The following is a 20,474-nucleotide window of genomic DNA, read 5'->3' on the forward strand; positions in this document are numbered from 1 at the left end:
GATTCCCTCCTATGAACTCTTCACTCCCACTTTGCATATTCCCTAGCATCTCCCTCACGTTCTGCAGAGCAGTTTATGCATGGGTGTATCATGACTTCTGAATAATAACTCTGGGAACTTGTTTTCTCGTGTTCATGGTTTGCACTGGGGCTTTTTGCATGGTGAGGCTGCTGGGTCAGAGTACCTGGGAAACTTCTGACTCAGCAGAGGTCCCCAAAATGGGCTGGGACCGTTTACAGCTCCCTGACATCTGTCTGTGCTGTCAGGCAGCTGCTCTGCTGGGACCTGGGAGACCTGGGTCTGGGTCTCTTTATTGATACCAAGTCTCAAACGGTGGTATTGGGGAATCCAGGCTGTGTGGTCTGGCAGTGCCTCCAGCGACAGGAGATGTCTCACGGCTGTGTGCTTCTGTGACTTGGCCTGCCTGCATCCTGCGTGCCCAAGCATGGCCTGTTGTCCATGGCAGATGGGAGCCACCAGGAATCATTGCTGCTCCAGGCAGGAGCCATGGGACTTGTACCTACGACCCATTTTATCTGCCTTTCAGCAGAGCTTGTGGGTGTGTTGGCACATCTCCAAAGCATCACTGGAGGGTCTGGAAGCAGTGTATCTGTGGGCAGTGGAGGCCCTCAGGTGCTGCTGCTCAGGTGCTCGAGGCCAGCCTCAGCAAGGAAGGGCTGGTGGCAGGGCCAGTGGCAGATTGCTGGTGTATTTCTCTGAAGAAAAGCCATGGTTTCATGACTGGCATGAAGACTAACCCAAATATGAAAATTCTCTCACCTGAGAGGATTTTTCCATGCATTCCTCCTCGAGTAGCTGCGTTGAGACCAGCCTGGTGGTAGCTGGTGTGAGGGAGTCTGTCCCGCTGCCCCTTGCCAGCACCTGGACTAAAGCAGGTGACAGCAGTTTCCCACTCTAGTTACTTGTCTCTGCTCTTCCTGGGAGGTGGCAAGGCCTCTCCTGCCTGGTTCCTATGGAGCTAGCTAACACAGCCTTGTAGCCCCATGCTAGAGCAGGGCACAGGCTGTTTCCCTCCCACTTCCGTGGCAAAGTTCCAGCTAACTGAACTGGGAGACTTTCTTCCCCTTTCACCCTGTTTCACTTGCAAAACCTTTAGGAACCAGAGCTTTCACCCCTTTCTTTGCCTCTGCGTGACCTGCGTGTGCTGGGCACGTTCGTCATTTACCCCCTTGTCTCAACAGGGAACTCTTACGATCGGTGGCAAAGAAGTGACCCTTGAATACACTCCATGCCCAGAGTTTTGGCGCTGCAAACGTGTAAGTATGTGCTCGGAGCTGTGTTGTGCTTCCCCTGCTGGCACTCGTGGCAGTGGCAGCTCAGAGGAGTCTTAGATATTTGCTCGGTGGCCAAAGTCCCTCAGAGTAATTAATACCTGCCCTGAAGCTCTTGCCCCTTCTAAACTGTGCTTTCGCCTACCTTGTTTTTGGTCTCACCTCTTCATGCATGTTGCTGTGGTAGAGGTAGCCAGGCACAGAGCAGCCTTGTCCCTATGCAGTGGTTCCTTTTTAAAATGTGGGAAAAATAGCGTGTGGATCCTTTCTCCTTAAAAACCACAATGAGACAGTGATTTTGCCGACCGGAATGGAACAGGCTTCGCTCTGGTTCTTGTGTGTAACCACCCCTCTGCCTCACACAGGAACCTGTGGTCTAGCTGTGGCTGTAGTAAGTGCAGCAGGGAAGGGAGCATGGAAATGGATCCAAGTCTAGGCAGCATGAGCCAAGTCTAGTACATGCTGGAACTGGTCCATTTCTGGGAAGGCACAGTTGCCCAAGCGTCAGTTTGTTCCTGTGCCCTCCCCAAGGTTCTCCCAGTACAGGAACTTGTGGCTGCAGCAGGCTGGAGGTGATAGCTGGAGAAAGGACAGGATTATTGCCTGCATTCCCACTGACTACAGGCTGAGTTTGCAGCAGGACTTGAAAGGGTTGGTTCTAATTAGAGTCCCACCTTGTCCGCTGGATCACCCTGGGCTACAGAGACCCTCATCCAGCTGACTGGATGCACTCACCTGCAAGCAGAGCTGTTGGTCCGTGCCTCATCTCTGCTTGAAGCAGTCCGGAGGTGGAGACACAAGTTTCAAGCAGTGGTTTCAAACAGCTCTCGCTGTACTGAGGTGGCTGCTCTGGATGTCCCCACTGTTGCTGTGTGTAGCCATGGCCTGAAGGAGCTTTCTTGTGCCCCAGAGCATCCACAAGGCTTCAGTCATAGGAAGAAATTGCTATGAAACAAAAGCAATGCATTTGTAAAGAGCTTAAGGAGGAAGTCAGGGATGCTGTGTTTGGAGAGAGCTGTGAAAATGGGGCAATTGGCTCTAGGTGGGATAACCATCCAAGCCTGTACAGCTCTGCCTCTTGGTTAGCATACACCTCATTATTAACTCTCCACATTACCTCAGTATCTACAGTCCAGCTCAGATAAGGACTTCAGCACTGCCTGAGGGGTGAATTCAGGTTAAAGAATGCCAAGGTAACTTGGGACAATTTGAATCAGCATTGTGCCTAGCAGGGAGCTTTTGATCCAGCATCACTTGAGAGGGGGAAGAGTTCCATCTCAAGGACTAGTGCATAAATGTGTGCTCCGTAGTTGTGTGAAAGCCCTGTTCCCAAGGCAAACCCAGCTGTGAGTCATATGAGCATTTACCTGCAATTCCAGCAAAGGCCCCTGCTGCCATTCCCCATTGCTGTAACTTTTTCATGGCTGCTACTTTCTGAAAGCACACTGCAGAGTCTGGAATTCTGGAGCAGGTTGTACCCACTGCCTTCAAAACACGACTTCCTCATGCTGTCCATCTTCCATTGCAGTGTAAGGTGTGTACTGTGGGCTACAGATCTTCCTGTTCCTATTGCAAGCTCCCAAGAGATGGTGAGTATGTCGTCCCCTGAGCTTGGTCGGTTAAAAGTTTCATCTAACCTGACAAGTAAGTTTCTCTTCTGGTTTCCCATGGCATCCCTCCTGGGGATGGACTAGCTGAGCACTGTGTGGGAGGATTGTTAGTTTTGCTTCACTTAGGCCCTTTTTGCCTGTTCACACTAAAGATGTTACATGCAATGGGTTGCTGTCAGGTTCCCTGCTGCTGTGAGGCTTGGTGGAGAGGTGTCTTACTGCCCACAGCCTTTCCCTCCTACTGTGTGGTATTGTCCTTTCATCCAGGGAGTTATAATTGTGTGTCCTCTGGGACTGGGAGCTGGTACTGCTCACTATAGTGAGATGGCTTCCCCTTGACCCACCTTCCTTGGGAGATGCAGCTGCATGGTTTTAGTGTCACTCAGAGACTCTCAGATTTGCCTCACTTTTGAGACTCTCAGATTAGGCTCACAGAATCATGGAATCATTAAGGTTGGAAAAGACCTCTGGAATCAAATCCAACCATTAACCCATCATTGCCAAGCCCACCATTAACCCATGTCTCTAAGCACCATGCCTACACATTTTTTGAACACTTCCAGAGATGGTAATTCTATCACTTCCCAGGGTAGCCTCTTCCAATGCTTGACAACCCTTTTGGTCAAGAAATTTTTCCCTAATATCTAATCTAAACCTCCCCCAGGGCAACCTGAGACTATTTCCATTTGCCCTGTCACTTGTTCTTGGGAGAGGAGATTAGAGGTGAATCCAGGGCTGGAATTGCTGAACTCACCTTGCTGGCTGTAAAAAATGCATGCGAGGAGTTCTCCAGGAGCTTCTCCTCACCCCACCAACACCTCTGATTTCTGGGGTGGGAGGGCACAAGAGCCAAAACACACTTCCTTGAGGAAGATTTCTTTGGGATGACGGCTGAGCCCACCTTCTCCATCCCCGGGTGCAGTACCAGGGGCCACAGTGCCACAAATGAGTCCTCCACCCTCCTCTGGCACTGTCTGTGCATTCCAGCCACTGTGTAAGAATTGACTCTGTATCTTTGAGCAGACTTCTATGTATTACACTCTGCCCCAGGCAGAAGGGCAGTACATTCACTGCTGATGCACAGATCTCTGTTTACTGAAGCACTGTCCCTGTGGTTTTGTTTTCTGTGCTCTGTGGCTCCTCCATCAGTATTGTGAAGGCAGAATTCACACAGCTGCCCCAATGGGGCAAATTAAACAGAGCCTTTAACCTCCTGTGAAGACAGATTGTGGTGAATGCTTCTTACTGGCCTGCTTTTCTTGGAAAAGGGTGCAGTAATATAACCTCTCTATGACTGGGTGAATCAGAGCAACTCTCTAGGCATTTGCAGTGGTCACTGCAGCTTTGTATGAGTTCTGGCATGCTTTGTGACTGATGGGTGTGAAGTGGACTTAAGTGTGCCTCTCTTACAGGGAGCAGAGCAGGCCCAGAGTCCAGAGGTGGTGCTGAGGGAGAGGACACGTCGGCTGAGCAAGAATTCAGTAAGAGTTGCCCTCCCCATCTCTAGGGTTGTGCTCATGGCTGTGTGATTTGCACAGGCAGTTTTCACAGCGGCAGGTGCAAACTGGTTTCATGTGCAAATTTTACATGAGGTTCTGTAGCCAAAACTCTGCACTCTACAAACTGCAGACAAATGAGTACAAGCCTGTCCAAGGTGAGCTGTGCTGGCAGCCAAGCAAGGCAATGTGCAGCTTTCCCAACAGTTGTGTGCAAAATCGTTGTGTGTTCTGCCATGCCGCCCACTGCCCAAACAGTGAGAGCAGGGACTTACTCTCAGGGACATTAAAGAGGGAGGCTTCACTGTGCCATGTCTTGCACCCTCATTTGCTTCTCTTTGTGGGAAGAGGCTTCAGCAGCAGGTGCTGGGCTGGTGGTATCCGCCTTTGCAGCCTCACAGATCTGGCTTCCCTTTCCAGCAGTGTTAGCAGCTCAGGTAGAGATCTCTTCTACAGTGAAGCCAGGCCATTCAGAGACCTTCAAGCACAGAAGCTTGTTGAGATTTATGTTCTCTGAATGGTATAGCTAAACTGGGGGGGGCAGGGTGCTTCCACATTGTTTCTGCCTTGGCTGTCGTCAGTAGGCACGTGATAAAATCTGTGACTGTATTATGGATATGTTTGACTCAGTGGTCTCAGGGAGGTCTGAACCCAGTTTTCCTCTAGCATATAAACAGGGTGACAGTTACTAGTTGATAGATATTGCTTGGCTATGGATGATCAGGAGTACATCGTGGATAGTAAGGATCACTGCCATATAGGTTGTCCTGGATGTGGAAGGAACGTGTCTAAATCCATCCCTGATTCTTGTTTGTTCAGGCAAGAGCCAATCCTAAAAGGAGGCCAAAAAGCCTCTTGCCTCTGACTAGAAAAGTTGTGTAAAGCAGCTCAACACAAAACAAGGCAATGGAAAGATGACAGTACCTGAACAAACCTTGTGTCTGCCAAGTGTTAAAACAGTGGATATGCAACAGGCAGTGCATGTTTGCCTTTTATAAGGAGCACTGCTGCAAAGGCCAGAAAATAGGAGGAGAAAAAAACCTGCTGAGACATTCTTTTGTGGAACCAGTTCATTTCTCCTCTCTAATAGCAGAGACAAAGCTTGAAACACCTGAGCAAGAATTGTCAGGTCAACCAGGATCTCCAAAGCAGCCTCTCCAGCCCTCAGTTCCTGCTCCACAGCAGGAATGTCAGCCTCAGGAACAGGTGCCAAGGAAGAGAGATGAAGGGAGAGAACATCGGCCCTCGCAGGAGAAGAGAAGGGACATGGACCGGCACCAGGAGCCGCCCTCTCAGAGGGAAGCAGAGGAAGCCACACCACCAGATGGTGGAGGAAGCAGAAGTGAGTGACACAAAGACCAGTCTTGGATTCCTCTTGCTTGCACTCCATGAGGTCGTCTGCAGAAAGGGCAGCATTTCACTAAAACCTCTGGAGGCTATTTCTATGTTGTGTAAATCGGTGGCATAGAGTAATGGAGGGCTGTCCAGCTCCAAAGGTGCTGACAAATTGTCTTTAGGAAAATTCATTCAGGCTGAGCTGGCTTTAAGGTGATGCAGTTAACTTAGCACAGCTTCAAAAGTGTTTTGGGCCAGCAGTTACCCTGGGCTGAGCTCTGAGAAGGGGCTACTTTCTCCTGTTTTCTGGGAAGGAAAGGTTAGCAGTTGGAGGCAGTAACTGGAGCATCTTGCAAAGTGGAAAGAAAAAAGCAATGGCTTTGAGACTCAACTGCAAGGAGCTGTGCCCTTGCTTTGAGTGGGTTTAGTCACAGCAAACTTAGTTCTAAATTATCTTTTTTCACTACCTTTTCTTCCTGGGCCGCCTCCCTGATTGTGTCTCTCAGCAATTATGCTGAAGCGAATCACTCGGTTCACCCCCCCCGAGGTGATTGTGGGGCTCCTGGCCCCGTACGTGCGTCTGTCCACGTCCAGCGTGCGCATCATGAAGAACAAGGCTGGGCGGATGGGGCAGACCTATGGCTTCATCGAACTGGAATCTCATGCTGTAAGTAGTTTTCTGCTTTCACCTGCTCCCTCTGTTGGCATCTGATATCTGTAGAAGTAGAGAAACCACAGAAATACAAGAAATCTCTGTACTTGTGAGGCTGCAGTGCTGGAGCGAGTCCTTTCTTCTGCTTGTCAGACCAGGTACAGGAATTAGCTGTTAGAGCTGTTGCTCTCTGGCTTTAGTAGTCAAAGATTGATTGTTGTCACAAGATGTGACACTGATTGAGTTTCTCACCTTTCTTTTTAGACACTAAACTTGAACACTTCTTGCATAGGTATTTGGTTTGCAGAGAACTTGAATCCAATTATTTTTGTTTGTAGAAGGCAAGAATCTCAATTAACACACCCTCCCATGTCAGAGGGTTCACATTTTTTATTTCTGGGTGGCTCCCAGACTCCATCGCTGTTCCTTGATGTTGGTCCAGAGAGTGTTTACCAAAACACTTCGGGGCAGCAGCAGCCGCAGTGCTGCACTATCTGGCAGCCCTAAGAGAATGTCGTCCCCAGCTGGCTGCTGTAAGTGGTCACAGGACAAGCAGAGAACCTCACATTGCATTTATCCCTTTTGTCACATCCTAAATACCCTTCACTGACACTTAGACTAATATTTACTGTTGTGTTTCTTGTCCTACTGAGCACAAAACATTCCTTTCAAGCAGACTGGATTTGTAAAATGTGCTATTTCCTTCTCATGGAAAGCGACGTTCTTTTTCCTTTTACAGGAGGCGCTGAGGTTGCTGAAGATACTGCAGAACCTGGATCCCCCCATCTGCATTGATGGGCGTACGTTGGAAGTGAATCTTGCTACAGGGAGGAGAAGGTACTGACAGATGAGGCAGTGGTCTTGTCCTTTATGTGCTGTACAGTGAGGCTAGAATTCTGTTGTCAGAGCAGGTGCTTGAAGTTTGGCATGGAAATTAGCACAGATGTTTGTACAACCAAAAAATGTGTTGGAGAAGTGAAGGCACTGAAGCTTGAGGAAGCTTCAGTGATTGAACAGAATGGGATTGGTGATCATAATGCATCTTGTTGTCCAGCTATCAAATCCTGTTCTGCAGGAATTAGTGGGTTCAGCTTTTTAAAAAACATGTGGAGAGGCTCATCTTTGCAGACACAGCAGAGTGGAGTCATATTTCTTGTGGAGACAGTGGTTTGCCAAGTCTGTCTCCTGGGATGGACACAGTCCAGCATGTGGCCAGAAAACATGGTCTTTCTGCCTTTATTGGTCCTGCTGATCATTTTGAATATACGAGGTAAGTGTAAAACCAAATTGCCATTAACTAGCAACCTTTGTCTTAACAGGAATGACTATGGGGAGCACGGTGACAATTCCTACTATGGCCCGGTAGGTCTGCACAGCTTCCCTGCCGGTTGTTTAAAGGGAGGGAGCACTGAGGGGTGATGGACCTGACTGTGTTAGGCTTTTTCTCTTTGGCTGCTGAAATACTGCAGAACATATTTCACCACATTTGAAGATGGGGTGATAATGCTCAAATGTGCCCACTGCTGCTCTGCCCCTCATACTGTTTATCATTGCATAGAAGTGCAAGTCAGTGCTGCTGGAGGAAGTTCTGGGCTGGGTTACTTGATGCCACACTTTACAGAGGTATTTCACTGATGACTGATCTCAGTTCCCAGAGTGAATGTCTCTTTAGTGTTTGTTACTAGCCTACAGGACTCTTCCCATACACTGGATGGGGCGAAGGCTTCCATATGGATTGCTATGGGCACCTCTCATGGCAGCTGCAGAGATCTCGTGCTTTGTGACACTGTCCATTGCTCTGTAGATGAAAAGCTATGTCTGCTTGTGCTCTGTTTAGGATGGCTAAAGGAGCCCTTATCCTGAACTTTAGGCCTGTCAAAGGGAGGAGAAGCAATATGATGTTTGTTAAAGAGTGTCTGATCTGTTTGTGTTGTTCACTTACTCCAGGGCAGAAGGGGCATGAGAGACAGGAGGGGTGGCGAATCACAGAGACGCACCAGAGCACAGTGTAAGTTAAACTCTGCTTCACTCCTACTGTGGAGACTTTTCTTCCTTAAAAGGGCACTGACATGTAGAAATCAGCCCAAAAATATTTTTAAAGGCTAAGAGTAGGTTTGTTTGCTACACCCACTTGTGAGTTCCTTTGCCAACTTTGTTTAGTCACATTTTCCTATCTGATGATGTGTGTCTCTCTATTCTCACTGTGCGAAACTACATGCAGATAAAGGAAACTTGCTGCCTATTTTACCTTGTTGTGGAAAACTGATGGGATAAAATCAGCCTGGCAGTTACTAGAGAAGACAGAAGAAAATACACTTGATGCAGCAATGCCAGTAGCTGGAAGAGCACTCCTGATTGTTTTACTGATTTATATATAGCATTTCTGAGGTCTGTCAGAGGACACTCTGGAAATGAGAAGCATTCCTGACATTATGGGCCTACTACCCTCAAGGCCTTTGGCTTTTCCTGTAGAAAGAGTTCACTCCCCTTTCTTCTTGGGAGCTTTCATGCACTGATGAGGTGGAAGGGATGTGGGGAGTGTCATCACTTTAAACAGGATTGAGAGAGAACAGCTTTTCCTTGTTCACAGAAGTGGGTGGATGTAGATACTCATTACCCCATTCTTAGGGAAATTACTGAATTTCATGACCAAGTGTTGTGGTCTTGTGATCTCAGCACAGCTCCTGTAAATTTGTTTTGATATGGAAGTTTTGCCAGAGTCCTAACCAGAATTGTGAAAACTTATCACCCCTCTCACTCCTTCAAGAAAAGATTATGTAGGTCAAGTGATGTGAAGATACTCATACCTCTCTTGCCAGGAGAAAAAAATAATTATTTCCCATTATTGATCCTTTCACCAGTGTAATGTTTGTTCGTGCTTTTGTCTTTGTAAAAGGTAAGTTCTGCTTTTGGAAGCCTCTGGTGCTAACTCCTGTCTTTTTCTTCAGCACCATCAGATGTGTCCACATACATTTATGATCCTGACACTGGGAATTACTATGATCCCATAGCTGGGACGTACTATGACCCTAGAACTCAGGTGAGTGCATGGGAAGGAAGCTTTACATGCAGTATGTTCTTACAAACTGCTCTTCTCTGGAGGAATTTTGCAGCCACATCCTGAAGACAAGCCAGTGTAGGGCAGCACAGAGGCAGCTTTCTGTTTTTCACTCTGTCTTCTGACCTGTGTGAAAGGGATGCACGTTGCAAAATAGCAACTTAATGAGAGGCTAGGAACCCATTAGCTGTGTGTTGAACCAGCTGTAGCTGCCTCTTGCCTCTGAAGCCCTGCCTTTGGAGAGTTTTTGGTCTGCTTTTCCTCAGGTAGACTTAAAGGCAGAGCATCATAGCTGAATTTTGCTGTAGACATGAGATATGTGACTGTCTGTAAGAAAGAATGGACAGCAGAGCTCTGTTTTCATCTGTGGTCTCTTTGCTTCTCCACCCTAGCCAGCAATAGCTGTCAAGGATGCCAAAAAAGAGCCATCAGCAGAGATTTTCTGGAAATATAATCTTGTTTTCATGATCCTGGGGATGGATGTCCATGTTGTGGGAGAGCAGGGCAGTGCTCTGGTGACCTGGCTGTGGTCAGCTGCCTTCTGCCCCAGCAAAGTTCTGAAGCTTTTGCCCTCTGCAGTCCCTACTGTGCTCAGCAAGAAGCCCAGTCAGAAGACTGCAGGGGTTGGGCTAAGCCTGCTCCAAATGCCTCTTTCAGAGGGAAGTCACGATAGAGCGGGAACCCTCCTCACCCCCGACGGAGAGCAGAAGGCAGCGGCACGGGAGCCAAGAGTGGACCAGTGACAGGAAGGAGCCACATGGCAGGGACAACAGGGACAAAAAGGACAAAGGGAAAAGTACTTCTGCTAAGGTAACTCCCTCCAGGCATCAGAATGACCTGAGGCCAGGAGGCTGAGGGAAGAGGTTAGATAATGGAGAGTAATTGGAGGATTCAAAAAGGATGGGACAGTGAGAGAAGACAGTGGGGTCAGCAGCCAGAAAGGAACATGGTGGTTGTCCAGCCAGGGAGTAAGTTCCCAAAATTTTTCTCTCCTTACATTAAATCCAGGGCTTCTTCTCCCTTCCTTATGGTGAAGGATTCACACACATCCAGCTAACTGCGACATGTTTCACTCATGTTGCTGAAAGCACCCAGCTATTGTAATAGACAACAAAAACTGACAGAGACATTTAAACACACCAAGTCAGATGATGATGGATAATCAGCTCTCCCCTAACTGCAGTTTCTGCCCTCCCCATCCTAGGATAGTGCCCTTCACTGCTGTTTCCAGTCAGCAAATGCCAGTGTGGGAGCTGCTGGTTGGGAGTAGCTGGCCAAAGTGATGTTTGAGCACAGCCCAGGGCTGTGATACTGACAGGGCCTGAGGAATGCCAGGAGAGTTGCTAGATGTGAATGCAGAAACTTTGTGTTCTTCCTTGCCTCTTGGTCTGAATGTGCTCAGGGGCATGACCAGTCCTGGGCACATGGGACTTGAGGGCTGTAGCTCTCCCTGAGGCTGGTAACAAGCCAGCCAAGGAGTCATCAGAGGCTTTCAGGGACACTGACCTAAGAGAAGCGTGGTCCTGTCTGAATGGAGGGTAAAAGCATCTCCAGCAGAAATTATTCTGTCATTTTTCCCACTTGCCTGTTTTCCATGGATGCTCAGAAGTGGCTTCCTGGCTGCACTGTGCTCTCTCTGACACCTGTGTAATCGCTGGCCTAATGCCCCATCTTGGATTTTTCAGAATGAGCCTGGAGAGGAGAGATTCTTTGCAGAAGATGTCTTCAAAAAGCCATTGCCTCCCTCTGCAAAGAAGGATGAGAGCACAGGCCTGGTAAGGTGTTACACTTGTCTTCCCTGGTCAAGTATGAGTAACTCATGAGCCAGTGAATTGGAGCCTGTCCAGGGCTCCAGCCTAGTTCTCTGTAAAATGTGTGAAAGTGAAGCTTCATGCCAGCTTCATCCCTGTCTGTGCTGCTGAGCACACAGCTGAGTATCACAGGCTCATCCTGTGCAGTGCTGACTGCAGTCTCTGGTGCCCTCTGTCCAGGATAAAGAAGATCCTGAAAACCGCGCCATGCTGGCTGAGCCTGGCCATATGTTGTGCCACAGTCACAGCAGAGAAAATTGGTGTTGTCTGGCAGTGGGGGTGGCTTTGAACCTGGTCTTCATGTCCTTTGTGGACACACAGAGGTGCTCAAATGTGAGCTGGCCCTGCCCCAGCTCCCTCACTGATATGAGGGACCGCTGTCAGCATCACAGCGTAGCAGAGAATGAGAGCAGGATGGGCTGAGGCAGCATGGTGAGCTGCTGCAGCTGTCTCTGAAAAATGAATATGGCTCCAGGAGAGCTCTGGATTCCCCAGAATGGGAATGTCTCCCACCAAAACCACCACCTCATTTCTGCCAACCACCTGGTTTCCTTGGAGACCTGTTTGAATGAGTGCTTAGTTATTGTGTGCTCTGAGTCCATGCTGTGGCAGTCTCAACACCTGACCTTGATTGTTTCAGACTGAGACTGGAGAGGAGAAGTTCTCTGCAGAAGATGTCTTTAAAAAGCCTTTACCTCCTTCTGTGAAAAAGGAAGAGAGTGCAGCTCCAGTAAGTGTCTCCATAGGATTGTATTTTGACCTGTTTGAGCCTGGATACAGTTCTAGGGAGGCTCAGCACAGCCTGGCTGCAACTATGAGTGCCAGAGGTGCCAGAGATGTTTCTCATGCCAGAGGAGGGAGTGCTGGGGATGGAAGGCAGGGGTTTTTTTAAGTCTGACCTTGTTTGTGGGCTTCTAGTATGGGGACATTTGTTATCTGCATTTGAGCAGGATCTCACTCAGCCAGTCCTAAGGCAGGAAACTCTTCCGGCCACCTCCAGGCTGAGGAAGGCCAAATCTCACTGATCTCCATTTCTAGAGGAAGTGAATGACAGCAGCTCCCTGCCAAACAGCCGCTGCCTCGGTTGGCTTCTTGTGCTCTCAGGTGTGTGGCAAGTTGGAAAAGCCTGGCACCAAAGCACGGCCTGTCTAGAGAGCAGAAGGGCTTCCACCCCGTGATGTGAAGGGAGAGAAGCCAGCCAGCTCCTCTCTGTTCCCTGCCTGTGCTGCTGGGAAGCAACTCCCTGCCTCTTGGACTGGAAGAGAGACAGGAGTCACGGGCAGATGGGCTGGGGAAGCAAAGCCCCGCTGGCCTGGCAAGCTTGATGCTACAAATTGTCACACTTTTCTCCACTTCCCTCAGCCCAAGGTGGTGAACCCTCTGATAGGACTGCTGGGAGAGTATGGAGGAGACAGCGACAATGAAGAGGAGGAGGAAGAGGAGGAGCAGTCCCAGGCTCAGTGGCTGCCGCCTCCCCCGCACCCGCCGGCACCGCGCGAGGAGCAGCCGCGGAAGGCCAAGGCCAGTGACGACAAACTGACTGACTGGAACAAGCTGGCCTGCCTGCTGTGCAGGAGGCAGTTTCCCAACAAGGAAGTGCTCATCAAGCACCAGCAGCTTTCCAACCTGCACAAGGTATGGGGAAGCTGGGGGCTGCCGTTGGCTCAATGGCTTTGTGAGCTGCACAGAAAATGCAGTGGTTGGGTGGGAAGAGCTGTGCTGAAATTGACACAGTAGCAGGCAAAGTTCCCCCAAAGCTCTGTTCAAAGCATTGTGTGAACTGCTTGTTCCTCCCATGGGAGTGCTATAACGTCAAGGTGTGACTTTGTAAGCGGTGGCGAGATAGCTAAGGCTTGGGGAGAGTGGGGTGCTGGCACACACGAGTGTGAGAGCGGTAAGAACTTGGCACGTGCACCCCCATGTTCTGTGCTGCCTTTGAGCTCTTGCTTTTAGGAGAGCCAAGCTGCACATGGGTTAAAATAGGACTGGTTGCCTTCCTTACTGCAGGGAGGAAGGGCTTCAGGCCTCTGTGGGGGAGCAGGTGGTCTGGGCTGCAAGAGAGGCTGCTGTGCCTGGTATAGTGCAGGTACAAGAGCATGCTGCTTCACTTGTGCTCCTTATGGGTGGAGCAGATGACCCTGACAGCTTGTGTTCTCTGCTTGACACTGCCTTCTGTCTTCCTCCTCCCAGCAAAACCTAGAGATTCATATGAAGATTAAACGATCCGAGCAGGAACTGGCATACTTGGAGAAGAGAGAGCGTGAGGTGCGTCTGTGGTGGTGGGCAGGCAGCTGCTTGTGCTTCTGCAGTGGGGGTGTGGTGGTCCCAGGGGGACCCTCCACTAATGCTCCAGGTGTCAGCAGGCATCCACTTAGGCACCAGGCATCAGATGCCTCCCAAAAGTGAACTGTGGGCTCACTCTGCACAGGGACCTTTAGGTAGTTCTGTTCTAAGAGCACATCTTCACTTCTAAGAGCACATCTCGCTCCTCACAGAAGAGTCTGAGTGTGGTTTTCTTGTCCTGCAAGCCAGCACTGGGCTCTGGACTAAGTGGGACACAAATTTCCATCTAAAACTGATGGGGTGTATGGGCTGCTGCTGTCTGGCCAGGGACAGGAGAGCTGTGGCTGTCCATTGTAAGGTCACAGAGCTGCTCCTGGTGCGGTAGCTGGAAGGCTGCAACAGCAGGTCTGGGTCAGCCCAACAGATGGCATCTGTACAGAGCAGGTGTATTGTGGGATGTGAGCATTCAGGGTTTGTGAGTCCCCAGGACAGCCTTCCAGCCAGCTGAGGATGCGATGAGACCTGGATGCAGAGCAGTCTCCTACTGTGCTGAATCCTTCATAGCTTCTGTACTCATTTTGCCCTTTCTGTTGTGAAGGGGAGACATAAAGACAAAGGAAATGACCGGAGAGAGAAATTCCAGCAGATGGATTCACCAGAGAGGAAACGACTCAGATATGACCGGGACTCAGAGAGGTAATGGCTGTTCTGGGTTATATCTCTTTGGGGATGCTGATGCCAGGATGGGATGTGTGCTGCTGGCAGACCAAGGCTGGGAATTGTCCAGTGGGGTAGAATTGCAAAGTAACAGCCAGACAGACTGAGACAGAGCTCCTCAAAGTGTGAGCCTGTTGTACTGCAGGACATCTTGTAGAGGTCAGAAAAGGGCTGGGGTGGAAACAAGGCAGAGGCAGAGAAAAGCTGCCTGGTGCTGGAGGGGTGAGATGGGGGTCTGAGTGTGTCTGGCTGGACACAGAGGGCAGAATGTAGCCTGTTCCCATCCACCTCGTCCTTAAGGCACTTGCTGCCCTCCTGTCCTGGCATGTAGCCATTGAAAGAAAGAGCAAAGCTGTGTTTCATCTGTTCCCTGACTCAGAGGAACGCTGGGAGCTGTTTCCATCTCGTTGGGAGTAGGTGGAGGAAGAAAGTGCGTGCTGTGTGAAGTTCCTGACAGGCCTGCCTGCTGTGAGCTCGCGTGTTCAGTGGGCTGAGGAACGGCCAGGCATGTGTTGAAGATGGAACTGGTTATGTGCCTGTTTCTTCTGGCATGGCACCTCAGAAGGAGACCTGTCCTCTGTGTCTTGCAGTTTAAACATCCACATCTTCTCTTCCCTCTGTTTTCCTGGAATAGCTGTAGATAAACTAAAACAGTTTGTGTGCAGTGTCACCAGCAGCCAGAAAGCAGAAATTGTCTGAAGGAAGAGTCTTTTATGCGGAGAGGTTTTCAAAACTGTATGGTCTTGGATGAATAACGAGGTGGGAGAAAGTGTCCGAATCAACACTGCATCTGTTGAGCTTCATGACCACAGCGCTGGGAGAAAGGAAAGATCTAACAGAGCAGCAGGGATTAGACTTTGCTTTCTTGCTATTGCTAAGACTTTAATTAAGAAATACAAGCACAGAAGGCACCTGGCTTGCTTACACTGTAAATATTTTGAAGTCTGAGCTCATTTCCTGTGCCCTGGTGTATTTCCCCCTGAGGTGGGACAAGAAATTGTGCGGTCAGAGGTGTGTGAGCCCTGCACACAGAATCTGCCGTGCTGGTTTCCTTAGGCGGTGTGCTTCTGGCAAGAAACTTGGATATCCCTCACGAGAGGCCGAAATGTCCGTGAAGGTTCTATTAGCAGAACTAAAAATCCCTGGCGTGTGTTTGAAGCATTACAATTGATTCTGGTTCTTTTGCAGTGACTATGACCCAAGGCTTGACAGTAACAACAAAGGGAGCCGAATGGTGCAGTCTCCGGGGTGGAAGAAGGGCTTTGGCCACAACCAGCAGGGCACAGCATCACCAGTGGAGGTGAGTCTTCCCTGCCTTTCAGAGCTGTCCTGCAGCCCATAATGTTTCCCAGGACAGCTGGAGGGAGTTCAAGTCAGGCTGCAAATCTCAGCACCTGCTTGATGGAATAATATGTGTGCACTGATGAACTTTGCAGGCTGGGAGGGGCTGCAAGTATGTTGGCTCTCGAAAAAGGTTAGAATTTGTAGGGATCTGGAGGTATTGAAAATAGAGTAACAGTGAGCAGGAAGGGTGTGAGTCTCTCATTAGTACCTGCTCAAAGTCCAGCTAGGGTTTGAACAGGTCACCAGCTCGGTTCTCTGCAGCAATGTGAGCTGGGGAAAAAGGTGAACTTCCCCTGGGGAGGTGTGAGCATAGCCAAAACCACAGGACCCAAGATGCTCTTTTTCTGCTCTGCTTAGCGCTTGTGAGGCTCTTGCTGCCATTGCAGACTCTGGACATCAGAAGGTAATACCAAGATATAGCACCTGACAAGGAACAGAGGCCCATTGGCAAGGGATGTCAGGAATAGGCAGGGTCAGGTAGATCCTGGACCTTAATTTACTGCAGAGGGTTGATCAGAGCAGCAGCCTGGGGCAGAGTCTGCTCTGCCTTGCCCAGGGCCACATGAGCAGCGCCGTGTTCTGGTGGCAGGTTCGTGGCTGGCCAGGTGCTGTGGTGTCCACAGCTCTCTGCTGAGGGACAGGCAGCTTGGAGCAGGGCTCACAGGGTGACGTTCAGCCTGCAGTCAAGTAGATCATTAAAGCAAATATTTGAGGCTTCGTGACGCATGTTTACTTGAGCCCGTATCCATGAGGGAAGAGTCCCTCTTCAGTGCAGACAGCAGGAAGCAGCCCCAGCTGCTGCTCAGTCCTTGTGGTGAGGTCCCTGTGCCCATAAAACAGGCTCTGCCCAGAGCCAGCTCCGGCACTGCGCTCTGGGAGGTCTGAGCTCCCATCAGGGCTCCCCATCCAGATGGGGAGCTGATGGCAAAGCACAGCCCTCCTACAGTTCATAGAAAGGCCAGAAGAGATGTGCTTGCCTTTCACTTCCAAGTCATGCTGGGCAAAGCCATGTGACCGTGCCAACCCCACACAACTCTGATCTCTTGGCCCAACTGGTGAGATCTCTGGTGTTCAGGTGGGTTGGACTGAAAAGCCAGAGAAACTTCCAGCCTCGGGCCTGCTCTCTTGGGCTAACTCCAGGCAGGTATTGCTGAATAATGCAGGTGCTGGCTGCAGAAGCCAGTCCTTGAAAACTGATTGAAATTCCAAGCGAGGTACCAGTGCCCATGGGAGCTCTGTTAGAGAGAACAGCTGAGCTTGTGCCAATGCAGGCGAACTGCAAACAGCTCCCCAGGAGCCCAGCTCTCACCAGTGCTTTCCTGTGCTCGCGTTCAATCCTGGCTCGCCCGTGGCTGCCGACGCTGTCTCTTGGCTGCCCGCCCTCGGCTGCCCACTCCTCCGTCTGCTCCTCCACAGCTGATCCCTGGGGTTTCATTCCCACCGGGCATTTGCTGGCTGCCTTTGTTGCCCACAAAGGGTCTGTAGTTTTTCCCAAACAGCTTTTGGAAGAACACTGAGCGCTTGCTCTTCCTCTGCTCGCGTATCCACACGGGAGCAGTCAGCACTCCTGAAGCAGCCCAGGGAAGCTTATTTATGGGAGGATATATCTCTAACACAAGCTGTGTCTATTTGCAGGCAGAAAACAGGAGGAAGGGCCCTGGGCTGGGGGCCCCAGGGAAGCCCCCCAAGAGGCAGTCCAACGAGACCTACCGCGACGCCGTCCGGAGGGTCATGTTTGCCCGCTATAAGGAACTTGAGTGAATGGTGGAGGAACCCCAGATCCGTCTTGCTCCATCTCTGTCTCTTTCTCTCTGTGTCATGTTCTTTTAAAGGTTTGGTCTTTTTTTTTTGGTTTTTTTTTTTGTTTCTTGAATTGTTACAGGTTTTGCTGCTAGAATTTTTTTAATAAAACTGAAAATTTGTTTCAGTGCTTGTCTTGTGGCTAAAATGGTGTTTTAAAAGCATGGTGCTTTGAAAGGTTCCCATTGTGTTTTGCTCTCTGCTGTTGAGGTCACTGGGAGTTCCTGCTGTGTCAGTGGGACTGGAACAGGTTTGGTAGCTTGGAGACCCTATCAGTGGTGCCACTGTCCTGCAGCGTGTTCCCTGTCATCTCGGGGACAGATACCCCTGGTGCCATGTACTCCTGGGTCAGGGTGGGAGCTGGGAGCAGGAGATGGCTCCAAGGCCTGGGAGCAGTTCAGGAGCAGGAGTGATCTCTGTGGGATTCATCCTGGCAACTGATGAGGTCAGTGGGGTTCAGTTAATAGCAGGAGCTTAATGGCTGAAGGTGACCTCATTAGTGCTGGATGTTGTCTGGGCATCCCAGCCAGGGCAGAGCATTCCACGTGGGGTGGGCTGGATCTGGTGGCAGTGTTGTGTGGGGACCCTCGTGGGGATATAACCATGCTGGCCCAGGGTGTCAGGAGAACAGAGGAAAAGCCAAGTAGGTGCTGCTGGCCTGTCCTGGGGAGGTGTGGAGGCAGCTCCTGGGCGGGAGTTTGTAGCAGGAGCAGTTGGACCAAAGCACAGGAGAGTGCTGTGTGAGCACAGCCGGGGACAAGGGTGAGTGTGGCCTGCAGGGATAAGGATGATGCCAATGGCTGTGGCTGGTGGGAGCAGATCTCATGCCCGACGGGGAGCTGGTACCCACCACCACCTTCCTGTTCACGTGGCAGAGAGCAGGGCCTAACACTGCTTTCAAATACTCCAGAGAAGGGAAAGCAGGACATGTGGAAGCTGAAAACAGCGGGATTTGGAGGTGAAGAGCCACCTGCAAGAGCTGACAACTTCCAAAGGCAGCAGAAGACCTGTCCAAGCTGTGTTTCCTTGTCTCTGGCCCAGGCAGTGCCAGAGGAGTGTGGAGGACACGTTTGCAGTATTGTAGCCCCTGGTGCTGCACCCGGGGGTGGTGGAGGTGTGCATGGTGCTGGTGAGTACATGGGGGGTGAGGGCCTTCGTGGGAGCCCCAAGCATGTAAGGGATGGGTGAGGAAGGTGATGGGCTCCTGGGGATGAACTCCTACACAGGAAGAAATGGTGGTGGCATCACAAGCTGGTGCTGTCAAGTCTAGAAATCATCCATGCACCGAGGGGGAAGAAGTATGACTGTGGTGGGACATCATTTTGAGAGAGGGCAGAGGGGAATCTGAGTGCAGATTGATAGCTGCAGCTCAGGCTGTCCTGCACCTGGGTGTGTCAGGCACCTGGGTGTGCCAAAAATGAGCACCCACAGAGCATCATTCCCAAGACAAGCAGAGGGAGCCTTTACAGCTGCCAAATGTGAGAACTCATTAGCTGATTTTATTAATTTGCTAAGTGGGTACATGCATCTTAGTGAAAGCATGTTAACGACTGATAATACGTGATTAATTAGAAGATAATAAACCAGATAAATGTAAGAGCAGCTTCCCTTGGACAGATGGACCACACTAAATAATGTATGTTCCTTGGCTTAGTCGTGTGCTTGCTTGCTTCTAATCTGTGATGTGCATGTCTGAAAGGAGAAGCAGCACAACACTTTCCTTGCAGGCCCATTGCCAGGGCTTAAGTCGGGAACAGAAGAGGAGCAGGAACAGACTGCTTTGAAAATGAGAAAAAAAAGTAATTAAAAATATCTGCTTGCAGGATGTATCCGTCTCCAATCGAGAGAAATCCCTTTTCTGTCTGTGGTGGTAGATACACCTCCCATTAGTTGTATTAATCATAGAAATACTTGGAGGGTTTGCTTCTACTATTTTGATGATCATAGTAAATGTTTGTGGGAAATCAGGAATATTGATTGTGTCGTAAGAGGTCAGAGCAACACGGTGTTACTCCCACAAGTGCAGGATTTCTGGGGATGTGCTGTGTGTGGCTTGGGAACACCTGAACTGCAGGAAGTGCCAGTCCATGGAAAATCAAGGTATCCCCTGGATAGATACTGACTTCATTCCTGGAAATTTCACTTCCCTGAGGTAGCCCAGAGCGAATGAATCCGCCCCAGAATGTGTATTCCCTTGAAGATGTGTGTGTGTAGACTGTACATACATCTCTCCATAGGCATGGCATCTACCCGTGCTGTGCACCTGGAGGGGATATCCAGGGTTAGGGGACATGGAGCCCTGCACTGGGCTGGGCTGAGGTGACTGGAACGAGGTTATTCACAAACTGGAACAGAGAAATAGAGCGAGATGCTAAAAGCATTGCAAAGAAGCACCAAACCAGAAGCCATCATGTTCTCTCAGGAAAACAGCAGCGTAGTTGGTGATGCACAAACCCCAACTATTTGTCCTTGGTGCAGTGGTTTTGATGTCTTTAATATTTTTTAAAGGATGGTGACCCAAAGCTGTAGCTGAATTGCAGCTACCTTTACATCTTACAAATCTTTTGCTTTTATTTTAGAGATTACTCACCACTACGCTTCTGCTGTGGCTGTGTTCAGCACATTGCCTTGTGTGCCATCCTGTGGTGATGGGTATGGCTCAAGTTACAATTTATTTTTATTTTTGGAAGGTCCTAATGAGAGAAGTGGAATAACTTACAGGGTAGGTGCTGTGAGCAGTTGCTTGGTGTGCAGGTGTTACACACAGGAGGAGGACTGGGGTGACCCATAATCAGCACTAAGGTTGGGGTGAATGGAACTGTGTGTACAAAAAGCCCAGGCAGAAAAGGCAGGAAAAGGGATTATTTAATTGAAAAGCAGCAGGCAACAGGACCCTTGGACTGTGAGTGGAACCAAAGGGGAGGTTAAATCCACCATTTAGAGGGCTGGAGGCATTTCTGCCTGGACCCCTGCTCAAAGGAGTGTCGATCTCTGAGCTCTGTCAGTCACACAGGTTGGTATGCAGGAGGCTGCTTCAGACATCTGAGAGGTTCTGGAGCATGAGCTTCTTTTTTCC

General features: G+C 49.9%; 1 protein-coding gene and 1 long non-coding RNA gene across 6 annotated transcripts in view; one reads left to right on the forward strand and one right to left on the reverse strand.

Annotated features, from left to right (window-relative positions):
- The window catches only part of RBM6 (RNA binding motif protein 6), a 57,817-nt gene extending 40,296 nt beyond the window's left edge, over positions 1 to 17,521 (forward strand). For 4 of the 5 annotated variants that reach the window (XM_068201590.1, XM_068201589.1, XM_068201592.1 and 1 more), the window contains 17 exons: positions 1,203 to 1,277; positions 2,821 to 2,881; positions 4,315 to 4,383; positions 5,489 to 5,740; positions 6,240 to 6,400; positions 7,125 to 7,222; positions 7,705 to 7,747; positions 8,333 to 8,393; positions 9,334 to 9,425; positions 10,101 to 10,253; positions 11,129 to 11,218; positions 11,895 to 11,984; positions 12,617 to 12,889; positions 13,445 to 13,519; positions 14,136 to 14,233; positions 15,443 to 15,554; positions 17,234 to 17,521. In XM_068201590.1, the coding sequence (XP_068057691.1) occupies positions 1,203 to 1,277; positions 2,821 to 2,881; positions 4,315 to 4,383; positions 5,489 to 5,740; positions 6,240 to 6,400; positions 7,125 to 7,222; positions 7,705 to 7,747; positions 8,333 to 8,393; positions 9,334 to 9,425; positions 10,101 to 10,253; positions 11,129 to 11,218; positions 11,895 to 11,984; positions 12,617 to 12,889; positions 13,445 to 13,519; positions 14,136 to 14,233; positions 15,443 to 15,554; positions 17,234 to 17,359 (1,929 nt within the window). In that variant the 3' untranslated portion in view covers positions 17,360 to 17,521. The remainder of the gene's footprint in view (positions 1 to 1,202; positions 1,278 to 2,820; positions 2,882 to 4,314; positions 4,384 to 5,488; positions 5,741 to 6,239; positions 6,401 to 7,124; positions 7,223 to 7,704; positions 7,748 to 8,332; positions 8,394 to 9,333; positions 9,426 to 10,100; positions 10,254 to 11,128; positions 11,219 to 11,894; positions 11,985 to 12,616; positions 12,890 to 13,444; positions 13,520 to 14,135; positions 14,234 to 15,442; positions 15,555 to 17,233) is intronic. The other variant, XM_068201594.1, reaches the window with a different exon arrangement.
- Positions 8,766 to 9,419, reverse strand: LOC137480516 (uncharacterized). The gene is made up of 2 exons (XR_011002942.1): positions 9,193 to 9,419; positions 8,766 to 9,138 (listed from the first exon to the last, which is right to left on the reverse strand). It is a non-coding gene; the product is annotated as an uncharacterized lncRNA (long non-coding RNA).
- Positions 17,522 to 20,474: the final 2,953 nt, after the last annotated feature.

This window comes from Anomalospiza imberbis, chromosome 11 (genome assembly GCF_031753505.1).
Source record: "Anomalospiza imberbis isolate Cuckoo-Finch-1a 21T00152 chromosome 11, ASM3175350v1, whole genome shotgun sequence".
Classification (NCBI taxonomy): Eukaryota; Metazoa; Chordata; class Aves; order Passeriformes; family Viduidae; genus Anomalospiza; species Anomalospiza imberbis.